We start from the raw sequence: 23,941 nt of genomic DNA, 5'->3' as shown, positions 1-23,941 counted from the left end.
CTGGGTAGATGTGGTGGTTTCCTCATGGTTAGGGGATGTTTTCCTGACTGGGTAGATGTGGTTTCCTCATGGTTAGGAGATGTTTTCCTGACTGGGTAGATGTGGTTTCCTCATGGTTAGGGGATGTTTTCCTGACTGGGTAGATGTGGTGGTTTCCTCATGGTTAGGGGATGTTTTCCTGACTGGGTAGATGTCGTGGTTTCCTCATGGTTAGGAGATGTTTTCCTGACTGGGTAGATGTGGTGGTTTCCTCATGGTTAGGGAGATGTTTTCCTGACTGGGTAGATGTCGTGGTTTCCTCATGGTTAGGGGATGTTTTCCTGACTGGGTAGATGTGGTTTCCTCATGGTTAGGAGATGTTTTCCTGACTGGGTAGATGTGGTTTCCTTATGGTTAGGGGATGTTTTCCTGACTGGGTAGATGTGGTTTCCTCATGGTTAGGAGATGTTTTCCTGACTGGGTAGATGTCGTGGTTTCCTCATGGTTAGGGGATGTTTTCCTGACTGGGTAGATGTTGTGGTTTCTTCATGGTTAGGGGATGTTTTCCTGACTGGGTAGATGTTGTGGTTTCCTCATGGTTAGGGGATGTTTTCCTGACTGGGTAGATGTGGTTTCCTCATGGTTAGGGGATGTTTTCCTGACTGGGTAGATGTGGTGGTTTCCTCATGGTTAGGGGATGTTTTCCTGACTGGGTAGATGTCGTGGTTTCCTCATGGTTAGGGGATGTTTTCCTGACTGGGTAGATGTCGTGGTTTCCTCATGGTTAGGGAGATGTTTTCCTGACTGGGTAGATGTGGTTTCCTCATGGTTAGGGGATGTTTTCCTGACTGGGTAGATGTGGTGGTTTCCTCATGGTTAGGGGATGTTTTCCTGACTGGGTAGATGTCGTGGTTTCCTCATGGTTAGGGGATGTTTTCCTGACTGGGTAGATGTCGTGGTTTCCTCATGGTTAGGAAATGTTTTCCTGACTGGGTAGATGTGGTTTCCTCATGGTTAGGAGATGTTTTCCTGACTGGGTAGATGTTGTGGTTTCCTCATGGTTAGGGGATGTTTTCCTGACTGGGTAGATGTGGTGGTTTCCTCATGGTTAGGGGATGTTTTCCTGACTGGGTAGATGTGGTGGTTTCCTCATGGTTAGGGGATGTTTTCCTGACTGGGTAGATGTCGTGGTTTCCTCATGGTTAGGGGATGTTTTCCTGACTGGGTAGATGTGGTTTCCTCATGGTTAGGGGATGTTTTCCTGACTGGGTAGATGTGGTTTCCTCATGGTTAGGAGATGTTTTCCTGACTGGGTAGATGTGGTTTTCTCATGGTTAGGGGATGTTTTCCTGACTGGGTAGATGTTGTGGTTTCCTCATGGTTAGGAGATGTTTTCCTGACTGGGTAGATGTCGTGGTTTCCTCATGGTTAGGAGATGTTTTCCTGACTGGGTAGATGTTGTGGTTTCCTCATGGTTAGGAGATGTTTTCCTGACTGGGTAGATGTGGTTTCCTCATGGTTAGGGGATGTTTTCCTGACTGGGTAGATGTGGTTTCCTCATGGTTAGGAGATGTTTTCCTGACTGGGTAGATGTGGTTTCCTCATGGTTAGGGGATGTTTTCCTGACTGGGTAGATGTGGTGGTTTCCTCATGGTTAGGGGATGTTTTCCTGACTGGGTAGATGTCGTGGTTTCCTCATGGTTAGGGGATGTTTTCCTGACTGGGTAGATGTCGTGGTTTCCTCATGGTTAGGAGATGTTTTCCTGACTGGGTAGATGTGGTTTCCTCATGGTTAGGAGATGTTTTCCTGACTGGGTAGATGTTGTGGTTTCCTCATGGTTAGGGGATGTTTTCCTGACTGGGTAGATGTGGTGGTTTCCTCATGGTTAGGGGATGTTTTCCTGACTGGGTAGATGTGGTGGTTTCCTCATTGTTAGGAGATGTTTTCCTGACTGGGTAGATGTGGTTTTCTCATGGTTAGGGGATGTTTTCCTGACTGGGTAGATGTGGTGGTTTCCTCATGGTTAGGGGATGTTTTCCTGACTGGGTAGATGTCGTGGTTTCCTCATGGTTAGGGGATGTTTTCCTGACTGGGTAGATGTGGTTTCCTCATGGTTAGGGGATGTTTTCCTGACTGGGTAGATGTGGTTTCCTCATGGTTAGGAGATGTTTTCCTGACTGGGTAGATGTGGTTTTCTCATGGTTAGGGGATGTTTTCCTGACTGGGTAGATGTTGTGGTTTCCTCATGGTTAGGAGATGTTTTCCTGACTGGGTAGATGTCGTGGTTTCCGCATGGTTAGGAGATGTTTTCCTGACTGGGTAGATGTTGTGGTTTCCTCATGGTTAGGAGATGTTTTCCTGACTGGGTAGATGTGGTGGTTTCCTCATGGTTAGGGGATGTTTTCCTGACTGGGTAGATGTGGTTTCCTCATGGTTAGGAGATGTTTTCCTGACTGGGTAGATGTGGTTTCCTCATGGTTAGGGGATGTTTTCCTGACTGGGTAGATGTGGTGGTTTCCTCATGGTTAGGGGATGTTTTCCTGACTGGGTAGATGTCGTGGTTTCCTCATGGTTAGGAGATGTTTTCCTGACTGGGTAGATGTGGTGGTTTCCTCATGGTTAGGAGATGTTTTCCTGACTGCGTAGATGTTGTGGTTTCCTCATGGTTATGGGATGTTTTCCTGACTGGGTAGATGTGGTGGTTTCCTCATGGTTAGGGGATGTTTTCCTGACTGGGTAGATGTGGTGGTTTCCTCATGGTTAGGAGATGTTTTCCTGACTGGGTAGATGTGGTTTCCTCATGGTTAGGAGATGTTTTCCTGACTGGGTAGATGTGGTTTCCTCATGGTTAGGGGATGTTTTCCTGACTGGGTAGATGTGGTTTCCTCATGGTTAGGGGATGTTTTCCTGACTGGGTAGATGTGGTGGTTTCCTCATGGTTAGGGGATGTTTTCCTGACTGGGTAGATGTGGTTTCCTCATGGTTAGGAGATGTTTTCCTGACTGGGTAGATGTCGTGGTTTCCTCATGGTTAGGAGATGTTTTCCTGACTGGGTAGATGTCGTGGTTTCCTCATGGTTAGGGGATGTTTTCCTGACTGGGTAGATGTGGTGGTTTCCTCATGGTTAGGGGATGTTTTCCTGACTGGGTAGATGTCGTGGTTTCCTCATGGTTAGGGGATGTTTTCCTGACTGGGTAGATGTCGTGGTTTCCTCATGGTTAGGAGATGTTTTCCTGACTGGGTAGATGTCGTGGTTTCCTCATGGTTAGGAGATGTTTTCCTGACTGGGTAGATGTCGTGGTTTCCTCATGGTTAGGGGATGTTTTCCTGACTGGGTAGATGTCGTGGTTTCCTCATGGTTAGGGGATGTTTTCCTGACTGGGTAGATGTGGTGGTTTCCTCATGGTTAGGAGATGTTTTCCTGACTGGGTAGATGTGGTGGTTTCCTCATGGTTAGGGGATGTTTTCCTGACTGGGTAGATGTCGTGGTTTCCTCATAGTTAGGAGATGTTTTCCTGACTGGGTAGATGTGGTTTCCTCATGGTTAGGGGATGTTTTCCTGACTGGGTAGATGTGGTTTCCTCATGGTTAGGAGATGTTTTCCTGACTGGGTAGATGTCGTGGTTTCCTCATGGTTAGGGGATGTTTTCCTGACTGGGTAGATGTCGTGGTTTCCTCATGGTTAGGAGATGTTTTCCTGACTGGGTAGATGTTGTGGTTTCCTCATGGTTAGGGGATGTTTTCCTGACTGGGTAGATGTTGTGGTTTCCTCATGGTTAGGAGATGTTTTCCTGACTGGGTAGATGTCGTGGTTTCCTCATCGTTAGGGGATGTTTTCCTGACTGGGTAGATGTGGTTTCATCATGGTTAGGGGATGTTTTCCTGACTGGGTAGATGTGGTTTCCTCATGGTTAGGGGATGTTTTCCTGACTGGGTAGATGTGGTTTCCTCATGGTTAGGAGATGTTTTCCTGACTGGGTAGATGTGGTTTCCTCATGGTTAGGGGATGTTTTCCTGACTGGGTAGATGTGGTGGTTTCCTCATGGTTAGGGGATGTTTTCCTGACTGGGTAGATGTCGTGGTTTCCTCATGGTTAGGGGATGTTTTCCTGACTGGGTAGATGTCGTGGTTTCCTCATGGTTAGGGGATGTTTTCCTGACTGGGTAGATGTTGTGGTTTCCTCATGGTTAGGGGATGTTTTCCTGACTGGGTAGATGTGGTTTCCTCATGGTTAGGGGATGTTTTCCTGACTGGGTAGATGTGGTTTCCTCATGGTTAGGAGATGTTTTCCTGACTGGGTAGATGTCGTGGTTTCCTCATGGTTAGGGGATGTTTTCCTGACTGGGTAGATGTGTGGTTTCCTCATGGTTAGGGAGATGTTTTCCTGACTGGGTAGATGTCGTGGTTTCCTCATGGTTAGGGGATGTTTTCCTGACTGGGTAGATGTGGTGGTTTCCTCATGGTTAGGGGATGTTTTCCTGACTGGGTAGATGTGGTGGTTTCCTCATGGTTAGGGGATGTTTTCCTGACTGGGTAGATGTTGTGGTTTCCTCATGGTTAGGGGATGTTTTCCTGACTGGGTAGATGTTGTGGTTTCCTCATGGTTAGGGGATGTTTTCCTGACTGGGTAGATGTGGTTTCCTCATGGTTAGGGGATGTTATCCTGACTGGGTAGATGTGGTGGTTTCCTCATGGTTAGGAGATGTTTTCCTGACTGGGTAGATGTCGTGGTTTCCTCATGGTTAGGAGATGTTTTCCTGACTGGGTAGATGTGGTGGTTTCCTCATGGTTAGGGGATGTTTTCCTGACTGGGTAGATGTGGTGGTTTCCTCATGGTTAGGGGATGTTTTCCTGACTGGGTAGATGTCGTGGTTTCCTCATGGTTAGGAGATGTTTTCCTGACTGGGTAGATGTGGTTTCCTCATGGTTAGGGGATGTTTTCCTGACTGGGTAGATGTGGTGGTTTCCTCATGGTTAGGGGATGTTTTCCTGACTGGGTAGATGTCGTGGTTTCCTCATGGTTAGGAGATGTTTTCCTGACTGGGTAGATGTCGTGGTTTCCTCATGGTTAGGAGATGTTTTCCTGACTGGGTAGATGTTGTGGTTTCCTCATGGTTAGGGGATGTTTTCCTGACTGGGTAGATGTTGTGGTTTCCTCATGGTTAGGAGATGTTTTCCTGACTGGGTAGATGTCGTGGTTTCCTCATCGTTAGGGGATGTTTTCCTGACTGGGTAGATGTGGTTTCATCATGGTTAGGGGATGTTTTCCTGACTGGGTAGATGTGGTTTCCTCATGGTTAGGGGATGTTTTCCTGACTGGGTAGATGTGGTTTCCTCATGGTTAGGAGATGTTTTCCTGACTGGGTAGATGTGGTTTCCTCATGGTTAGGGGATGTTTTCCTGACTGGGTAGATGTCGTGGTTTCCTCATGGTTAGGGGATGTTTTCCTGACTGGGTAGATGTCGTGGTTTCCTCATGGTTAGGGGATGTTTTCCTGACTGGGTAGATGTCGTGGTTTCCTCATGGTTAGGGGATGTTTTCCTGACTGGGTAGATGTTGTGGTTTCCTCATGGTTAGGGGATGTTTTCCTGACTGGGTAGATGTGGTTTCCTCATGGTTAGGGGATGTTTTCCTGACTGGGTAGATGTGGTTTCCTCATGGTTAGGAGATGTTTTCCTGACTGGGTAGATGTCGTGGTTTCCTCATGGTTAGGGGATGTTTTCCTGACTGGGTAGATGTCGTGGTTTCCTCATGGTTAGGAGATGTTTTCCTGACTGGGTAGATGTCGTGGTTTCCTCATGGTTAGGGGATGTTTTCCTGACTGGGTAGATGTGGTGGTTTCCTCATGGTTAGGGGATGTTTTCCTGACTGGGTAGATGTGGTGGTTTCCTCATGGTTAGGGGATGTTTTCCTGACTGGGTAGATGTTGTGGTTTCCTCATGGTTAGGGGATGTTTTCCTGACTGGGTAGATGTTGTGGTTTCCTCATGGTTAGGGGATGTTTTCCTGACTGGGTAGATGTGGTTTCCTCATGGTTAGGGGATGTTTTCCTGACTGGGTAGATGTGGTGGTTTCCTCATGGTTAGGGGATGTTTTCCTGACTGGGTAGATGTGGTTTCCTCATGGTTAGGGGATGTTTTCCTGACTGGGTAGATGTGGTGGTTTCCTCATGGTTAGGGGATGTTTTCCTGACTGGGTAGATGTCGTGGTTTCCTCATGGTTAGGGGATGTTTTCCTGACTGGGTAGATGTCGTGGTTTCCTCATGGTTAGGAGATGTTTTCCTGACTGGGTAGATGTTGTGGTTTCCTCATGGTTAGGAGATGTTTTCCTGACTGGGTAGATGTTGTGGTTTCCTCATGGTTAGGGGATGTTTTCCTGACTGGGTAGATGTGGTGGTTTCCTCATGGTTAGGGGATGTTTTCCTGACTGGGTAGATGTGGTGGTTTCCTCATGGTTAGGAGATGTTTTCCTGACTGGGTAGATGTGGTTTTCTCATGGTTAGGGGATGTTATCCTGACTGGGTAGATGTGGTGGTTTCCTCATGGTTAAGGGATGTTTTCCTGACTGGGTAGATGTCGTGGTTTCCTCATGGTTAGGGGATGTTTTCCTGACTGGGTAGATGTGGTTTCCTCATGGTTAGGGGATGTTTTCCTGACTGGGTAGATGTGGTTTTCTCATGGTTAGGGGATGTTTTCCTGACTGGGTAGATGTTGTGGTTTCCTCATGGTTAGGAGATGTTTTCCTGACTGGGTAGATGTCGTGGTTTCCTCATGGTTAGGAGATGTTTTCCTGACTGGGTAGATGTGGTGGTTTCCTCATGGTTAGGGGATGTTTTCCTGACTGGGTAGATGTGGTGGTTTCCTCATGGTTAGGGGATGTTTTCCTGACTGGGTAGATGTGGTTTCCTCATGGTTAGGAGATGTTTTCCTGACTGGGTAGATGTGGTTTCCTCATGGTTAGGGGATGTTTTCCTGACTGGGTAGATGTGGTGGTTTCCTCATGGTTAGGGGATGTTTTCCTGACTGGGTAGATGTCGTGGTTTCCTCATGGTTAGGAGATGTTTTCCTGACTGGGTAGATGTCGTGGTTTCCTCATGGTTAGGAGATGTTTTCCTGACTGGGTAGATGTGGTGGTTTCCTCATGGTTAGGGGATGTTTTCCTGACTGGGTAGATGTGGTTTCCTCATGGTTAGGAGATGTTTTCCTGACTGGGTAGATGTGGTTTCCTCATGGTTAGGGGATGTTTTCCTGACTGGGTAGATGTCGTGGTTTCCTCATGGTTAGGAGATGTTTTCCTGACTGGGTAGAAGTGGTTTCCTCATGGTTAGGAGATGTTTTCCTGACTGGGTAGATGTGTGGTTTCCTCATGGTTAGGGGATGTTTTCCTGACTGGGTAGATGGTGGTTTCCTCATGGTTAGGAGATGTTTTCCTGACTGGGTAGATGTGGTGGTTTCCTCATGGTTAGGGGATGTTTTCCTGACTGGGTAGATGTTGTGGTTTCCTCATGGTTAGGGGATGTTTTCCTGACTGGGTAGATGTGTGGTTTCCTCATGGTTAGGGGATGTTTTCCTGACTGGGTAGATGTGGTTTCCTCATGGTTAGGGGATGTTTTCCTGACTGGGTAGATGTGGTGGTTTCCTCATGGTTAGGGGATGTTTTCCTGACTGGGTAGATGTCGTGGTTTCCTCATGGTTAGGGGATGTTTTCCTGACTGGGTAGATGTCGTGGTTTCCTCATGGTTAGGGAGATGTTTTCCTGACTGGGTAGATGTGGTTTCCTCATGGTTAGGGGATGTTTTCCTGACTGGGTAGATGTGGTGGTTTCCTCATGGTTAGGGGATGTTTTCCTGACTGGGTAGATGTCGTGGTTTCCTCATGGTTAGGGGATGTTTTCCTGACTGGGTAGATGTCGTGGTTTCCTCATGGTTAGGTGATGTTTTCCTGACTGGGTAGATGTCGTGGTTTCCTCATGGTTAGGAGATGTTTTCCTGACTGGGTAGATGTTGTGGTTTCCTCATGGTTAGGGGATGTTTTCCTGACTGGGTAGATGTGGTGGTTTCCTCATGGTTAGGGGATGTTTTCCTGACTGGGTAGATGTGGTGGTTTCCTCATGGTTAGGGGATGTTTTCCTGACTGGGTAGATGTGGTTTCCTCATGGTTAGGGGATGTTTTCCTGACTGGGTAGATGTGGTTTCCTCATGGTTAGGGGATGTTTTCCTGACTGGGTAGATGTGGTGGTTTCCTCATGGTTAGGGGATGTTTTCCTGACTGGGTAGATGTGGTGGTTTCCTCATGGTTAGGGGATGTTTTCCTGACTGGGTAGATGTGGTGGTTTCCTCATGGTTAGGGGATGTTTTCCTGACTGGGTAGATGTGGTTTCCTCATGGTTAGGGGATGTTTTCCTGACTGGGTAGATGTGGTTTCCTCATGGTTAGGGAGATGTTTTCCTGACTGGGTAGATGTGGTTTTCCTCATGGTTAGGGGATGTTTTCCTGACTGGGTAGATGTTGTGGTTTCCTCATGGTTAGGAGATGTTTTCCTGACTGGGTAGATGTCGTGGTTTCCTCATGGTTAGGAGATGTTTTCCTGACTGGGTAGATGTTGTGGTTTCCTCATGGTTAGGAGATGTTTTCCTGACTGGGTAGATGTGGTGGTTTCCTCATGGTTAGGGGATGTTTTCCTGACTGGGTAGATGTGGTTTTCCTCATGGTTAGGGGATGTTTTCCTGACTGGGTAGATGTGGTTTCCTCATGGTTAGGAGATGTTTTCCTGACTGGGTAGATGTGGTTTCCTCATGGTTAGGGGATGTTTTCCTGACTGGGTAGATGTGGTGGTTTCCTCATGGTTAGGGGATGTTTTCCTGACTGGGTAGATGTCGTGGTTTCCTCATGGTTAGGGGATGTTTTCCTGACTGGGTAGATGTGGTTTCCTCATGGTTAGGAGATGTTTTCCTGACTGGGTAGATGTTGTGGTTTCCTCATGGTTAGGGGATGTTTTCCTGACTGGGTAGATGTGGTGGTTTCCTCATGGTTAGGGGATGTTTTCCTGACTGGGTAGATGTGGTGGTTTCCTCATGGTTAGGGGATGTTTTCCTGACTGGGTAGATGTCGTGGTTTCCTCATGGTTAGGAGATGTTTTCCTGACTGGGTAGATGTGGTTTCCTCATGGTTAGGAGATGTTTTCCTGACTGGGTAGATGTTGTGGTTTCCTCATGGTTAGGGGATGTTTTCCTGACTGGGTAGATGTGGTGGTTTCCTCATGGTTAAGGGATGTTTTCCTGACTGGGTAGATGTGGTGGTTTCCTCATGGTTAGGAGATGTTTTCCTGACTGGGTAGATGTGGTTTTCTCATGGTTAGGGGATGTTTTCCTGACTGGGTAGATGTGGTGGTTTCCTCATGGTTAGGGGATGTTTTCCTGACTGGGTAGATGTCGTGGTTTCCTCATGGTTAGGGGATGTTTTCCTGACTGGGTAGATGTGGTTTCCTCATGGTTAGGGGATGTTTTCCTGACTGGGTAGATGTGGTTTCCTCATGGTTAGGGAGATGTTTTCCTGACTGGGTAGATGTGGTTTTCTCATGGTTAGGGGATGTTTTCCTGACTGGGTAGATGTTGTGGTTTCCTCATGGTTAGGAGATGTTTTCCTGACTGGGTAGATGTCGTGTTTTCCGCATGGTTAGGAGATGTTTTCCTGACTGGGTAGATGTTGTGGTTTCCTCATGGTTAGGAGATGTTTTCCTGACTGGGTAGATGTGGTGGTTTCCTCATGGTTAGGGGATGTTTTCCTGACTGGGTAGATGTGGTTTCCTCATGGTTAGGAGATGTTTTCCTGACTGGGTAGATGTGGTTTCCTCATGGTTAGGGGATGTTTTCCTGACTGGGTAGATGTGGTGGTTTCCTCATGGTTAGGGGATGTTTTCCTGACTGGGTAGATGTCGTGGTTTCCTCATGGTTAGGAGATGTTTTCCTGACTGGGTAGATGTGGTGGTTTCCTCATGGTTAGGAGATGTTTTCCTGACTGGGTAGATGTCGTGGTTTCCTCATGGTTAGGGGATGTTTTCCTGACTGGGTAGATGTGGTTTCCTCATGGTTAGGAGATGTTTTCCTGACTGGGTAGATGTGGTTTCCTTATGGTTAGGGGATGTTTTCCTGACTGGGTAGATGTGGTTTCCTCATGGTTAGGAGATGTTTTCCTGACTGGGTAGATGTCGTGGTTTCCTCATGGTTAGGGGATGTTTTCCTGACTGGGTAGATGTTGTGGTTTCCTCATGGTTAGGGGATGTTTTCCTGACTGGGTAGATGTTGTGGTTTCCTCATGGTTAGGGGATGTTTTCCTGACTGGGTAGATGTGGTTTCCTCATGGTTAGGGGATGTTTTCCTGACTGGGTAGATGTGGTGGTTTCCTCATGGTTAGGGGATGTTTTCCTGACTGGGTAGATGTCGTGGTTTCCTCATGGTTAGGGGATGTTTTCCTGACTGGGTAGATGTCGTGGTTTCCTCATGGTTAGGAGATGTTTTCCTGACTGGGTAGATGTGGTTTCCTCATGGTTAGGGGATGTTTTCCTGACTGGGTAGATGTGGTGGTTTCCTCATGGTTAGGGGATGTTTTCCTGACTGGGTAGATGTCGTGGTTTCCTCATGGTTAGGGGATGTTTTCCTGACTGGGTAGATGTCGTGGTTTCCTCATGGTTAGGAAATGTTTTCCTGACTGGGTAGATGTGGTTTCCTCATGGTTAGGAGATGTTTTCCTGACTGGGTAGATGTTGTGGTTTCCTCATGGTTAGGGGATGTTTTCCTGACTGGGTAGATGTGGTGGTTTCCTCATGGTTAGGGGATGTTTTCCTGACTGGGTAGATGTGGTGGTTTCCTCATGGTTAGGGGATGTTTTCCTGACTGGGTAGATGTGTGGTTTCCTCATGGTTAGGGGATGTTTTCCTGACTGGGTAGATGTGGTTTCCTCATGGTTAGGGGATGTTTTCCTGACTGGGTAGATGTGTGGTTTCCTCATGGTTAGGGAGATGTTTTCCTGACTGGGTAGATGTGGTTTCCTCATGGTTAGGGGATGTTTTCCTGACTGGGTAGATGTTGTGGTTTCCTCATGGTTAGGAGATGTTTTCCTGACTGGGTAGATGTTGTGGTTTCCTCATGGTTAGGAGATGTTTTCCTGACTGGGTAGATGTGGTGGTTTCCTCATGGTTAGGGAGATGTTTTCCTGACTGGGTAGATGTGTGGTTTCCTCATGGTTAGGGGATGTTTTCCTGACTGGGTAGATGTGGTTTCCTCATGGTTAGGGGATGTTTTCCTGACTGGGTAGATGTGGTTTCCTCATGGTTAGGGGATGTTTTCCTGACTGGGTAGATGTGGTGGTTTCCTCATGGTTAGGGGATGTTTTCCTGACTGGGTAGATGTCGTGGTTTCCTCATGGTTAGGGGATGTTTTCCTGACTGGGTAGATGTCGTGGTTTCCTCATGGTTAGGGAGATGTTTTCCTGACTGGGTAGATGTGGTTTCCTCATGGTTAGGAGATGTTTTCCTGACTGGGTAGATGTTGTGGTTTCCTCATGGTTAGGGGATGTTTTCCTGACTGGGTAGATGTGGTGGTTTCCTCATGGTTAGGGGATGTTTTCCTGACTGGGTAGATGTGGTGGTTTCCTCATGGTTAGGAGATGTTTTCCTGACTGGGTAGATGTGGTGGTTTCCTCATGGTTAGGAGATGTTTTCCTGACTGGGTAGATGTGGTGGTTTCCTCATGGTTAGGGGATGTTTTCCTGACTGGGTAGATGTGGTGGTTTCCTCATGGTTAGGGGATGTTTTCCTGACTGGGTAGATGTGGTTTCCTCATGGTTAGGGGATGTTTTCCTGACTGGGTAGATGTGGTTTCCTCATGGTTAGGGGATGTTTTCCTGACTGGGTAGATGTGGTTTTCTCATGGTTAGGGGATGTTTTCCTGACTGGGTAGATGTTGTGGTTTCCTCATGGTTAGGGGATGTTTTCCTGACTGGGTAGATGTCGTGGTTTCCTCATGGTTAGGGGATGTTTTCCTGACTGGGTAGATGTTGTGGTTTCCTCATGGTTAGGGGATGTTTTCCTGACTGGGTAGATGGTGGTTTCCTCATGGTTAGGGGATGTTTTCCTGACTGGGTAGATGTGGTTTCCTCATGGTTAGGAGATGTTTTCCTGACTGGGTAGATGTGGTTTCCTCATGGTTAGGGGATGTTTTCCTGACTGGGTAGATGTGGTGGTTTCCTCATGGTTAGGGGATGTTTTCCTGACTGGGTAGATGTCGTGGTTTCCTCATGGTTAGGGGATGTTTTCCTGACTGGGTAGATGTCGTGGTTTCCTCATGGTTAGGGGATGTTTTCCTGACTGGGTAGATGTTGTGGTTTCCTCATGGTTAGGGGATGTTTTCCTGACTGGGTAGATGTGGTGGTTTCCTCATGGTTAGGGGATGTTTTCCTGACTGGGTAGATGTGGTGGTTTCCTCATGGTTAGGAGATGTTTTCCTGACTGGGTAGATGTGGTTTCCTCATGGTTAGGGAGATGTTTTCCTGACTGGGTAGATGTGGTTTCCTCATGGTTAGGGGATGTTTTCCTGACTGGGTAGATGTGTGGTTTCCTCATGGTTAGGGGATGTTTTCCTGACTGGGTAGATGTGGTGGTTTCCTCATGGTTAGGGGATGTTTTCCTGACTGGGTAGATGTGGTGGTTTCCTCATGGTTAGGAGATGTTTTCCTGACTGGGTAGATGTCGTGGTTTCCTCATGGTTAGGGGATGTTTTCCTGACTGGGTAGATGTGGTGGTTTCCTCATGGTTAGGGGATGTTTTCCTGACTGGGTAGATGTGGTGGTTTCCTCATGGTTAGGGGATGTTTTCCTGACTGGGTAGATGTTGTGGTTTCCTCATGGTTAGGGGATGTTTTCCTGACTGGGTAGATGTGGTTTCCTCATGGTTAGGAGATGTTTTCCTGACTGGGTAGATGTGGTTTCCTCATGGTTAGGGGATGTTTTCCTGACTGGGTAGATGTCGTGGTTTCCTCATGGTTAGGGGATGTTTTCCTGACTGGGTAGATGTCGTGGTTTCCTCATGGTTAGGGGATGTTTTCCTGACTGGGTAGATGTGGTGGTTTCCTCATGGTTAGGGGATGTTTTCCTGACTGGGTAGATGTGGTGGTTTCCTCATGGTTAGGAGATGTTTTCCTGACTGGGTAGATGTTGTGGTTTCCTCATGGTTAGGGGATGTTTTCCTGACTGGGTAGATGTGGTTTCCTCATGGTTAGGGGATGTTTTCCTGACTGGGTAGATGTGGTTTCCTCATGGTTAGGAGATGTTTTCCTGACTGGGTAGATGTCGTGGTTTCCTCATGGTTAGGGGATGTTTTCCTGACTGGGTAGATGTCGTGGTTTCCTCATGGTTAGGAGATGTTTTCCTGACTGGGTAGATGTCGTGGTTTCCTCATGGTTAGGGGATGTTTTCCTGACTGGGTAGATGTTGTGGTTTCCTCATGGTTAGGGGATGTTTTCCTGACTGGGTAGATGTGGTGGTTTCCTCATGGTTAGGGGATGTTTTCCTGACTGGGTAGATGTTGTGGTTTCCTCATGGTTAGGGGATGTTTTCCTGACTGGGTAGATGTGGTTTCCTCATGGTTAGGGGATGTTTTCCTGACTGGGTAGATGTGGTGGTTTCCTCATGGTTAGGGGATGTTTTCCTGACTGGGTAGATGTGGTTTCCTCATGGTTAGGGGATGTTTTCCTGACTGGGTAGATGTGGTGGTTTCCTCATGGTTAGGGGATGTTTTCCTGACTGGGTAGATGTGGTGGTTTCCTCATGGTTAGGGGATGTTTTCCTGACTGGGTAGATGTCGTGGTTTCCTCATGGTTAGGAGATGTTTTCCTGACTGGGTAGATGTGGTGGTTTCCTCATGGTTAGGAGATGTTTTCCTGACTGGGTAGATGTTGTGGTTTCCTCATGGTTAGGGGATGTTTTCCTGACTGGGTAGATGTGGTGGTTTCCTCATGGTTAGGGGATGTTTTCCTGACTGGGTAGATGTGGTGGTTTCCTCATGGTTAGGGGATGTTTTCCTGACTGGGTAGATGTGGTTTTCTCATGGTTAGGGGATGTTTTCCTGACTGGGTAGATGTGGTGGTTTCCTCATGGTTAGGGGATGTTTTCCTGACTGGGTAGATGTGGTGGTTTCCTCATGGTTAGGGGATGTTTTCCTGACTGGGTAGATGGTGGTTTCCTCATGGTTAGGGGATGTTTTCCTGACTGGGTAGATGTGGTTTTCTCATGGTTAGGGGATGTTTTCCTGACTGGGTAGATGTTGTGGTTTCCTCATGGTTAGGAGATGTTTTCCTGACTGGGTAGATGTCGTGGTTTCCTCATGGTTAGGAGATGTTTTCCTGACTGGGTAGATGTTGTGGTTTCCTCATGGTTAGGAGATGTTTTCCTGACTGGGTAGATGTGGTTTCCTCATGGTTAGGGGATGTTTTCCTGACTGGGTAGATGTGGTTTCCTCATGGTTAGGGGATGTTTTCCTGACTGGGTAGATGTCGTGGTTTCCTCATGGTTAGGGGATGTTTTCCTGACTGGGTAGATGTCGTGGTTTCCTCATGGTTAGGGGATGTTTTCCTGACTGGGTAGATGTCGTGGTTTCCTCATGGTTAGGGGATGTTTTCCTGACTGGGTAGATGTGGTGGTTTCCTCATGGTTAGGAGATGTTTTCCTGACTGGGTAGATGTGGTGGTTTCCTCATGGTTAGGGGATGTTTTCCTGACTGGGTAGATGTCGTGGTTTCCTCATAGTTAGGAGATGTTTTCCTGACTGGGTAGATGTGGTTTCCTCATGGTTAGGGGATGTTTTCCTGACTGGGTAGATGTGGTTTCCTCATGGTTAGGGGATGTTTTCCTGACTGGGTAGATGTGGTTTCCTCATGGTTAGGGGATGTTTTCCTGACTGGGTAGATGTGGTTTCCTCATGGTTAGGAGATGTTTTCCTGACTGGGTAGATGTCGTGGTTTCCTCATGGTTAGGGGATGTTTTCCTGACTGGGTAGATGTCGTGGTTTCCTCATGGTTAGGAGATGTTTTCCTGACTGGGTAGATGTTGTGGTTTCCTCATGGTTAGGGGATGTTTTCCTGACTGGGTAGATGTTGTGGTTTCCTCATGGTTAGGAGATGTTTTCCTGACTGGGTAGATGTGGTGGTTTCCTCATGGTTAGGGGATGTTTTCCTGACTGGGTAGATGTGGTTTCCTCATGGTTAGGAGATGTTTTCCTGACTGGGTAGATGTGGTTTCCTCATGGTTAGGGGATGTTTTCCTGACTGGGTAGATGTGTGGTTTCCTCATGGTTAGGAGATGTTTTCCTGACTGGGTAGATGTGTGGTTTCCTCATGGTTAGGGGATGTTTTCCTGACTGGGTAGATGTCGTGGTTTCCTCATGGTTAGGGGATGTTTTCCTGACTGGGTAGATGTCGTGGTTTCCTCATGGTTAGGAGATGTTTTCCTGACTGGGTAGATGTCGTGGTTTCCTCATGGTTAGGAGATGTTTTCCTGACTGGGTAGATGGTGGTGGTTTCCTCATGGTTGGGGATGTTTTCCTGACTGGGTAGATGTCGTGGTTTCCTCATGGTTAGGAGATGTTTTCCTGACTGGGTAGATGTCGTGGTTTCCTCATGGTTAGGAGATGTTTTCCTGACTGGGTAGATGTCGTGGTTTCCTCATGGTTAGGAGATGTTTTCCTGACTGGGTAGATGTCGTGGTTTCCTCATGGTTAGGAGATGTTTTCCTGACTGGGTAGATGTTGTGGTTTCCTCATGGTTAGGGGATGTTTTCCTGACTGGGTAGATGTGGTTTCCTCATGGTTAGGGGATGTTTTCCTGACTGGGTAGATGTGGTGGTTTCCTCATGGTTAGGGGATGTTTTCCTGACTGGGTAGATGTGGTTTCCTCATGGTTAGGGGATGTTTTCCTGACTGGGTAGATGTGGTTTCCTCATGGTTAGGGGATGTTTTCCTGACTGGGTAGATGTGGTGGTTTCCTCATGGTTAGGGATGTTTTCCTGACTGGGTAGATGTTGTGGTTTCCTCATGGTTAGGGGATGTTTTCCTGACTGGGTAGATGTGGTTTCCTCATGGTTAGGGGATGTTTTCCTGACTGGGTAGATGTCGTGGTTTCCTCATGGTTAGGAGATGTTTTCCTGACTGGGTAGATGTGGTTTCCTCATGGTTAGGAGATGTTTTCCTGACTGGGTAGATGTGGTGGTTTCCTCATGGTTAGGGGATGTTTTCCTGACTGGGTAGATGTCGTGGTTTCCTCATGGTTAGGAGATGTTTTTCTGACTGGGTAGCTTTAAAGGGTTGTTGGGTATCACTGAAAGCTTTAGATGTTTTTGGGGGTATTACTGAAAGCTTTATCAAGGTTTGTTGGGTCTAAGCCAGTCATCACCTTCTTTTGATCTGGCCATTCCAGAATAGACTGACTGTAGTGTAAAGAAATACAAAACAGGGGTGTATCCAGTCTGTCCTCACAGCCCTATACATACAGGGGTGTAGAACTGATCCAGTCTGTCCTCACAGCCCTATACATACAGGGGTGTAGAGCTGATCCAGTCTGTCCTCACAGCCCTAAACATACAGGGGTGTAGAGCTGATCCAGTCTGTCCTCACAGCCCTAAACATACAGGGGTGTAGAGCTGATCCAGTCTGTCCTCACAGCCCTAAATATACAGGGGTGTAGAGCTGATCCAGTCTGTCCTCACAGCCCTATACATACAGGGGTGTAGAGCTGATCCAGTCTGTCCTCACAGCCCTATACATACAGGGGTGTAGGTCTGATCCAGTCTGTCCTCACAGCCCTAAATATACAGGGGTGTAGAGCTGATCCAGTCTGTCCTCACAGCCCTAAACATACAGGGGTGTAGAGCTGATCCAGTCTGTCCTCACAGCCCTAAACATACAGGGGTGTAGAGCTGATCCAGTCTGTCCTCACAGCCCTAAACATACAGGGGTGTAGAGCTGATCCAGTCTGTCCTCACAGCCCTAAACATACAGGGGTGTAGAGCTGATCCAGTCTGTCCTCACAGCCCTAAACATACAGGGGTGTAGAGCTGATCCAGTCTGTCCTCACAGCCCTAAACATACAGGGGTGTAGAACTGATCCAGTCTGTCCTCACAGCCCTAAACATACAGGGGTGTAGAGCTGATCCAGTCTGTCCTCACAGCCCTAAATATACAGGGGTGTAGAGCTGATCCAGTCTGTCCTCACAGCCCTAAACATACAGGGGTGTAGAGCTGATCCAGTCTGTCCTCACAGCCCTAAACATACAGGGGTGTAGAGCTGATCCAGTCTGTCCTCACAGCCCTAAATATACAGGGGTGTAGAGCTGATCCAGTCTGTCCTCACAGCCCTAAATATACAGGGGTGTAGAGCTGATCCAGTCTCTCCTCACAGCCCTAAACATACAGGGGTGTAGAGCTGATCCAGTCTGTCCTCACAGCCCTAAACATACAGGGGTGTAGAGCTGATCCAGTCTGTCCTCACAGCCCTAAACATACAGGGGTGTAGATGCTGCCGAGTTGTGAAGTTTTCCTGCTGCTCTTGTAACAGTTTGCCTTTCTCTCTCTCTCTCTCTCTCTCTCTCTCTCTCTCTCTCTCTCTCTCTCTCTCTCTCTCTCTCTCTCTCTCTCTCTCTCTCTCTCTCTCTCTCTCTCTCTCTCTGTCTCTTTCTCTTTCTCTTTCTCTCCTTCAGGAATATGGAGCTACTTCCAGAAGACTCTTGTGAAGAAGTATGCCATGGAGAGAAATGGGCTCAACTTGATCTGTGGGCCCATATTTGACTACGATTACGATGGTCTGAGAGACTCGGCAGAGAAAATTAAACAGTAAGGGCTTTTGATCTTCACTGCTAATACTGACATACAGGCTACGTCCCAAAAAGGCCGCTATTATAGTGCACTATTATAGTGCTGGTCAACAGTCGTGCACTTTAACCTCTACGGGATTGGTGTCCGGTTGAGCTAACGTGCGCTAATTTGATTAGCATGACATTGCAAGTAACAAGAAAATTTCCCAGGACATAGACATGTCTTATACTGGCAGAAAGTTTAAATTCTTGTTAATCTAACTGCATTGTCCAATTTACAGTAGCTATTACAGTGAAAGAATACCATGCTATTGTTTGAGGAGAGTGCACAGTTATATACTTGAAAATGTAGCAAACAAATTAGGCAGATTTGGGCAGATTTGATACAACATTTTGAACAGTCCTTGAATCAGTCTAAAACTTTGCACATACACTGCTGCCATCTAGTGGTCAAAATCTAAATTGCGCCTAAACTGCAGTAATACATTGTGGCCTTTCTCTTGCATTTCAAAGATGACGGAACAAAAAAACGCATGTTTTTTTCTTTGTATTATCTTTTACCAGATCTAACATGTTATATTCTCCTACATTCATTTCACATTTACACAAACTTCAAAGTGTTTCCTTTCAAATGGTATCAAGAATATGCATATCCTTGCTTCAGGTCCTGAGCTACAGGCAGTTAGATTTGGGTATGTCATTTTAGACGAAAATTGAAAAAAAAAGTGTCCGATCCTTAAGAGGTTTTAAAAGGAATAGGTTTTAAATTGGGAAGCATCCACAATACTGCATAGTACTGTACAGTCGTCGACAAAAGTTTTGAGAATGACACACAAATATTAATTTTCATAAAGTCTGCTGCCTCAGTTTGTATGATGGCAATTTTCATATACTCATGAATGTTATGAAGAGTGATCAGGTGAATTGCAATTAATTGCAAAGTCCCTCTTTGCCATGCAAATGAACTGAATCCACCCAAAAAACATTTCCACTGCATTTCAGCCCTGCCACAAAAGGACCAGCTGACATCATGTCAGTGATTCTCTCGTTAACACAGGTGTGAGTGTTGACGAGGACAAGGCTGGAGATCACTCTGTCATGCTGATTGAGTTTGAATAACAGAATGGAAGCTTCAAAAGGATGGTGGTGCTTGGAATCATTGTTCTTCCTCTGTCAACCATGGTTACCTGCAAGGAAACACGTGCTGTCATCATTGCGTTGCACAAAAAGGGCAACCATTTATCGGATCATCAAGAACTTCAAGGAGAGCGGTTCAATTGTTGTGAAGAAGGCTTCAGGGCGCCCAAGAAAGTCCAACAAGCGCCAGGACCATCTCCTAAAGTTGATTCAGCTGCGGGATCGGGGCACCACCAGTACAGAGCTTGCTCAGGAATGGCAGCAGGCAGGTGTGAGTGCATCTGCACGCACAGTGAGGTGAAGACTTTTGGAGGATGGCCTGGTGTCAAGAAGGGCAGCAAAGAAGCCACTTCTCTCCAGGAAAAACATCAGGGACAGACTGATATTCTGCAAAAGGTACAGGGATTGGACTGCTGAGGACTGGGGTAAAGTCATTTTCTCTAATGAACCCTTTCCGATTGTTTGGGGCATCCGGAAAAAGCTTGTCCGGAGAAGACAAGGTGAGCACTACCATCAGTCCTGTGTCATGCCAACAGTAAAGCATCCTGAGACGATTCATGTGTGGGGTTGCTTCTCAGCCAAGGGAGTGGGCTCACTCACAATTTTGCCTAAGAACACAGCCATGAACAAAGAATGGTACCTACACATCCTCTGAGAGCAACTTCTCCCAACCATCCAGGAACAGTTTGGTGACGAACAATGCCTTTTCCAGCATGATGGAGCACCTTGCCATAAGGCAAAAGTGATAACTAAGTGGCTCGTGGAACAAAACATCGATATTTTGGGTCCATGGCCAGGAAACTCCCCAGACCTTAATCCCATTGAGAACTTGTGGTCAATCCTCAAGAGGCGGGTGGACAAACAAAAACCCACACATTCTGACAAACTCCAAGCATTGATTATGCAAGAATGGGCTGCCATCAGTCAGGATGTGGCCCAGAAGTTAATTGACAGCATGCCAGGGCAGATTGCAGAGGTCTTGAAAAAGAAGGGTCAACACTGCAAATATTGACTCTTTCCATCAACTTCATGTAATTGTCAATAAAAGCCTTTGACACTTATGAAATGCTTGTAATTATACTTCAGTATCCCATAGTAACATCTGACAAAAATATCTAAAGACACTGAACAGCAAACTTTGTGGAAATTAATATTTGTGTCATTCTCAAAACCTTTGGCCACGACTGTACTTCTCAATGGGAAGTCAGACCCAACCTCGTTTTACATCAGAATTATTTGGAACAGTCATTTCTCTTTCCTTTCCTGCACAAGGCCAATATTGTATTTCGTATTTTACTCATTCATCAAAAAGAGGCAAATAAAGTGTATTGTCATGGAAATGATCCAGCAAAATGTAAAATGTAGTTGTAGAGCCACCTAGTGGCTAAAATCTGTTGTTAAAAAATATCTGTACTTCTGTCTCTATTCAATCGTCACCGTCATAATGTCACTGAACCTCACATTGAGCCTTTATGTGATAGAATGTGTGTTCTCTGTCTGTGGGACTATGCTGTCTCATAGTTACTGACTGTCCTCTGGCTACATACAGTCTACCATGAACAAATATTCAACCTCCTTTGGTGATCTTCACATGTCTACAGGTATGGAAGTGGTTCAGGGCCCATCCCAACCCACTACTACTGTGTGATAACCAGTTGTCTGGACTTCACCCAGGCTGAGGATATCTGTTCTGGACCTCTTAGCAGCTCTGCCTTCATCCTACCACACCGCTCAGACAACGACGAGAGCTGCAATGTGAGTCCCTGGTTACGTCCAAAATGGCGCCCTAACACCGATATAGTGTACTACATAGGGCTCTGATCAAAGGTAGTGTATTGTGTAGGGAATAAGGTGCTATTGCCTCACACACACACACAGAGAGAGAAAGAAATTGTGAGAGAGAGAGACAAGAAAAGGGCAACCAGTGAAGAATAAACACCATTGTAAATACAACCCATATTTATGTTGATTTATTTGCACATTGTTACACTGTATATAGACATATGACATTTGAAACGTGTCTATTCCTTTGAAACTTGTAATGTTTACTGTTCATTTCACTTATCTATTTCACTTGCTTTGGCAATGTAAACATATGCTTCCCATGCCAATAAAGCCCATTGAATTGAGATCTCAGAGCATCATGAAATGTGCAGGTAGCTGACGTTGTGTGATGTTGTCTTCGTCCCCCCAGAGCTCTGAGGAGGAGTCTAAGTGGGTGGAGGATCTGATGAAGCTGCACACGGCCCGGGTCCGAGATGTAGAGATCCTCACGGGCCTGGACTTCTACCGCCGGACTAGCCGGAGTTACCCTGAAATCCTCTCACTGAAGACTCACATGCACACGTATGAGAGTGAGATCTAAACCACTGTCTACCTACCCTCTCCTGTCCGCCTACCCTCTCCTGTCTGTCTACCCTCTCCTGTCTGTCTACCCTCTCCTGTCTGTCTACCCTCTCCTGTCTGCCTACCCTCTCCTGTCTGTCTACCCTCTCCTGTCTGTCTACCCTCTCCTGTCTGTCTACCCTCTCCTGTCTGTCTACCCTCTCCCGTCTGTCTACCCTCTCCTGTGTCCACCACAGCTCCGATGGTCTAGTGTATATTTTTGAATATGTCGTGTTTTGTTTTTTCACGTGTTATTCTAAATGTTTATTCATGGCTGTTCTGTTCCTCTGTAATGTAACACATTTCCTGTCCCTTTCTTTTGATGATTAACAAGCATGAATTGAATTTCCTTATTTGTTGTTACTTGTATTGATAATGTGGTGTGTGTGTGTGTGTGGTGTTTGTGATGAATGTCTTGCTGGTGATGGCTGAGAGTACTGTGTTAATAATAATAAGCTCTGTCTGTACTGTGAACAAATAATGATATCCTTTTAAATATGTACCGGACAGCTGTGTGATCAACTTATTTATGCCTAATGTTTTAATCCAATAAACCTTTTTGTACTACCTCGTCTGTCATCGCGGTGTAACGGGGAAGTTGGCAGCAAGGTCAGAGGTCATTGCTGCTCAGCATTGTAGGTTTGATTTAACGCCAACAAAATGAGTCAATTAATAGAGCCTGTTCCTGTCGTTGGGAGATTTCATTTCAGTAAGAAATGGGTTTAAATGGGTTTAGTGACAGGCTCTAATGTTCCTGTCGTTGGGAGATTTCATTTCAGTAAGAAATGTGTTTAAATGGGTTTAGTGACAGGCTCTAATGTTCCTGTCGTTGGGAGATTTCATTTCAGTAAGAAATGTGTTTAAATGGGTTTAGTGACAGGCTCTAATGTTCCTGTCGTTGGGAGATTTCATTTCAGTAAGAAATGTGTTTAAATGGGTTTAGTGACGGGCTCTAATGTTCCTGTCGTTGGGAGATTTCATTTCAGTAAGAAATGTGTTTAAATGGGTTTAGTGACGGGCTCTAATGTTCCTGTCGTTGGGAGATTTCATTTCAGTAAGAAATGTGTTTAAATGGGTTTAGTGACGGGCTCTAATGTTCCTGTCGTTGGGAGATTTCATTTCAGTAAGAAATGTGTTTAAATGGGTTTAGTGACGGGCTCTAATGTGTCATTACAGAAACCCTGGTTAGAATCCAGGCTTTATGTATTACAACCGGCCGTGATTGTAAATAAGAATTTGCTATTAACTGCCTTGCCTAGTTAAATAAAGGTTACTTTTTTTTATTTTAATGGCAAGAGATACTGACAGGCTTTTAACTTGTAGTCTACACACTACAGAAATGCCTACCTACAACATTCTTCCAAGGATGAAATCTAGGAAGTGCATCTGGTCTGACTCAAACCTGCTAAGCTCAGTGGACGTACAATAAAGGTTTGAATCGAGGCACATCTGATTACACTGCAAACACCAGTCTGTCTCAACACTACAGTGATGATATACTGTAGTTTTCTCACTAATTTATCTCAGTGCGAGAGACAAGAGAAAATGTATTTTACCAGCTGGCTGCCTGTAAATGACTGGACACCCTGTGTACTGTACGTCCTGAATGGTAATATATTCTCTACATAGGCTGCGTTTACACAGGCAGCTCAATTCTGATATTTTTCCCCCACTATTTGGTCTTTAAAACAATCACATCAGATCTTTTTCAGAGGTGTTCTGATTGATCAAAATTCAGAATTAGGCTGCCTGTGTAAACGCAGCCATGGTGCATACTTTTGACCAGGGCCCATAGGGATTATATAGGGAATAAGACCCGATTTGTCTTTGTTTATGAACGGTCACTCATACTAATGGTCCTGCTACACTATAGCCATTGGGCGTCCAGCATTGCAATCAGCCATTGGGGAAATGCTTCCTTTGAAATGAAAGCTGTTTCACTGCCCGTGTTGCGGGCAATGGCAGCGTCCAATTATTGATGGTTGACGCGCATGTTAATTCTATCTTGTGAATTGAAATAAAGTTAATTTTGGTTGCATTTGGCCTCGGCTATACAACACTGGTTATTTTACTAAGATTTATGAAGTCAAGAAGCGACTACTGTTAGTTAACTAGCTACACTGACTACCTATGTTCACAATGTAAACAAAAGCAACGTGTGTAATTTGAGTATCATTTAGAACAACACTAGCAACAATTTAATGAGTACATGCGGAAAACTGGGCTAACAGCTATTGTACTTACGAATAATAGATGAATATGGTACAGTGCAGTAGGGGAAACTAGAATAAAGACGCTCTTCCCCTCTGCTATTCTCCGCTCCCAAATCAACGTGCTGTGTGTAGCAGGTAGAACGTCACATTGACACGACGCGGACGGCAACGCGACGCTTCTATTGGAGCTGAAGTGTGACGTGCTGTACTTTTCCAGTTAGCGCGACAGACCACCAAGAGAGGACAGTGTGCCGACCAGGGACTCTGCAGTTATGGTCATGGCTAACTTTTACTCTGGATAAGAATAACAATACAGGTCATGGTTCCTTTTTCTTTCCTGCACTTGTTAAATATGCCACAAGGTGTCGCTGTT

At 46.1% G+C, this 23,941-nt stretch overlaps 1 protein-coding gene across 1 annotated transcript in view; it reads left to right on the top strand.

The window, feature by feature from the left end:
- Positions 1–21,922, top strand: part of LOC106597885 (ectonucleotide pyrophosphatase/phosphodiesterase family member 2-like) — a 108,347-nt gene extending 86,425 nt beyond the window's left edge. Inside the window, 3 exon segments of the mRNA XM_045696647.1 lie at positions 17,720–17,852; positions 20,572–20,725; positions 21,165–21,922. Of these exon segments, the coding sequence (XP_045552603.1) occupies positions 17,720–17,852; positions 20,572–20,725; positions 21,165–21,335 (458 nt within the window). The 3' untranslated portion in view covers positions 21,336–21,922.
- The last annotated feature ends 2,019 nt before the right edge of the window (positions 21,923–23,941 follow it).

The sequence above is a fragment of the Salmo salar genome, chromosome ssa02, assembly GCF_905237065.1.
Source record: "Salmo salar chromosome ssa02, Ssal_v3.1, whole genome shotgun sequence".
Taxonomy (NCBI): Eukaryota; Metazoa; Chordata; class Actinopteri; order Salmoniformes; family Salmonidae; genus Salmo; species Salmo salar.
The sequence above is the reverse complement of the archived record's forward strand: the minus strand, read 5'-3'. Positions and strand labels throughout refer to the sequence as shown.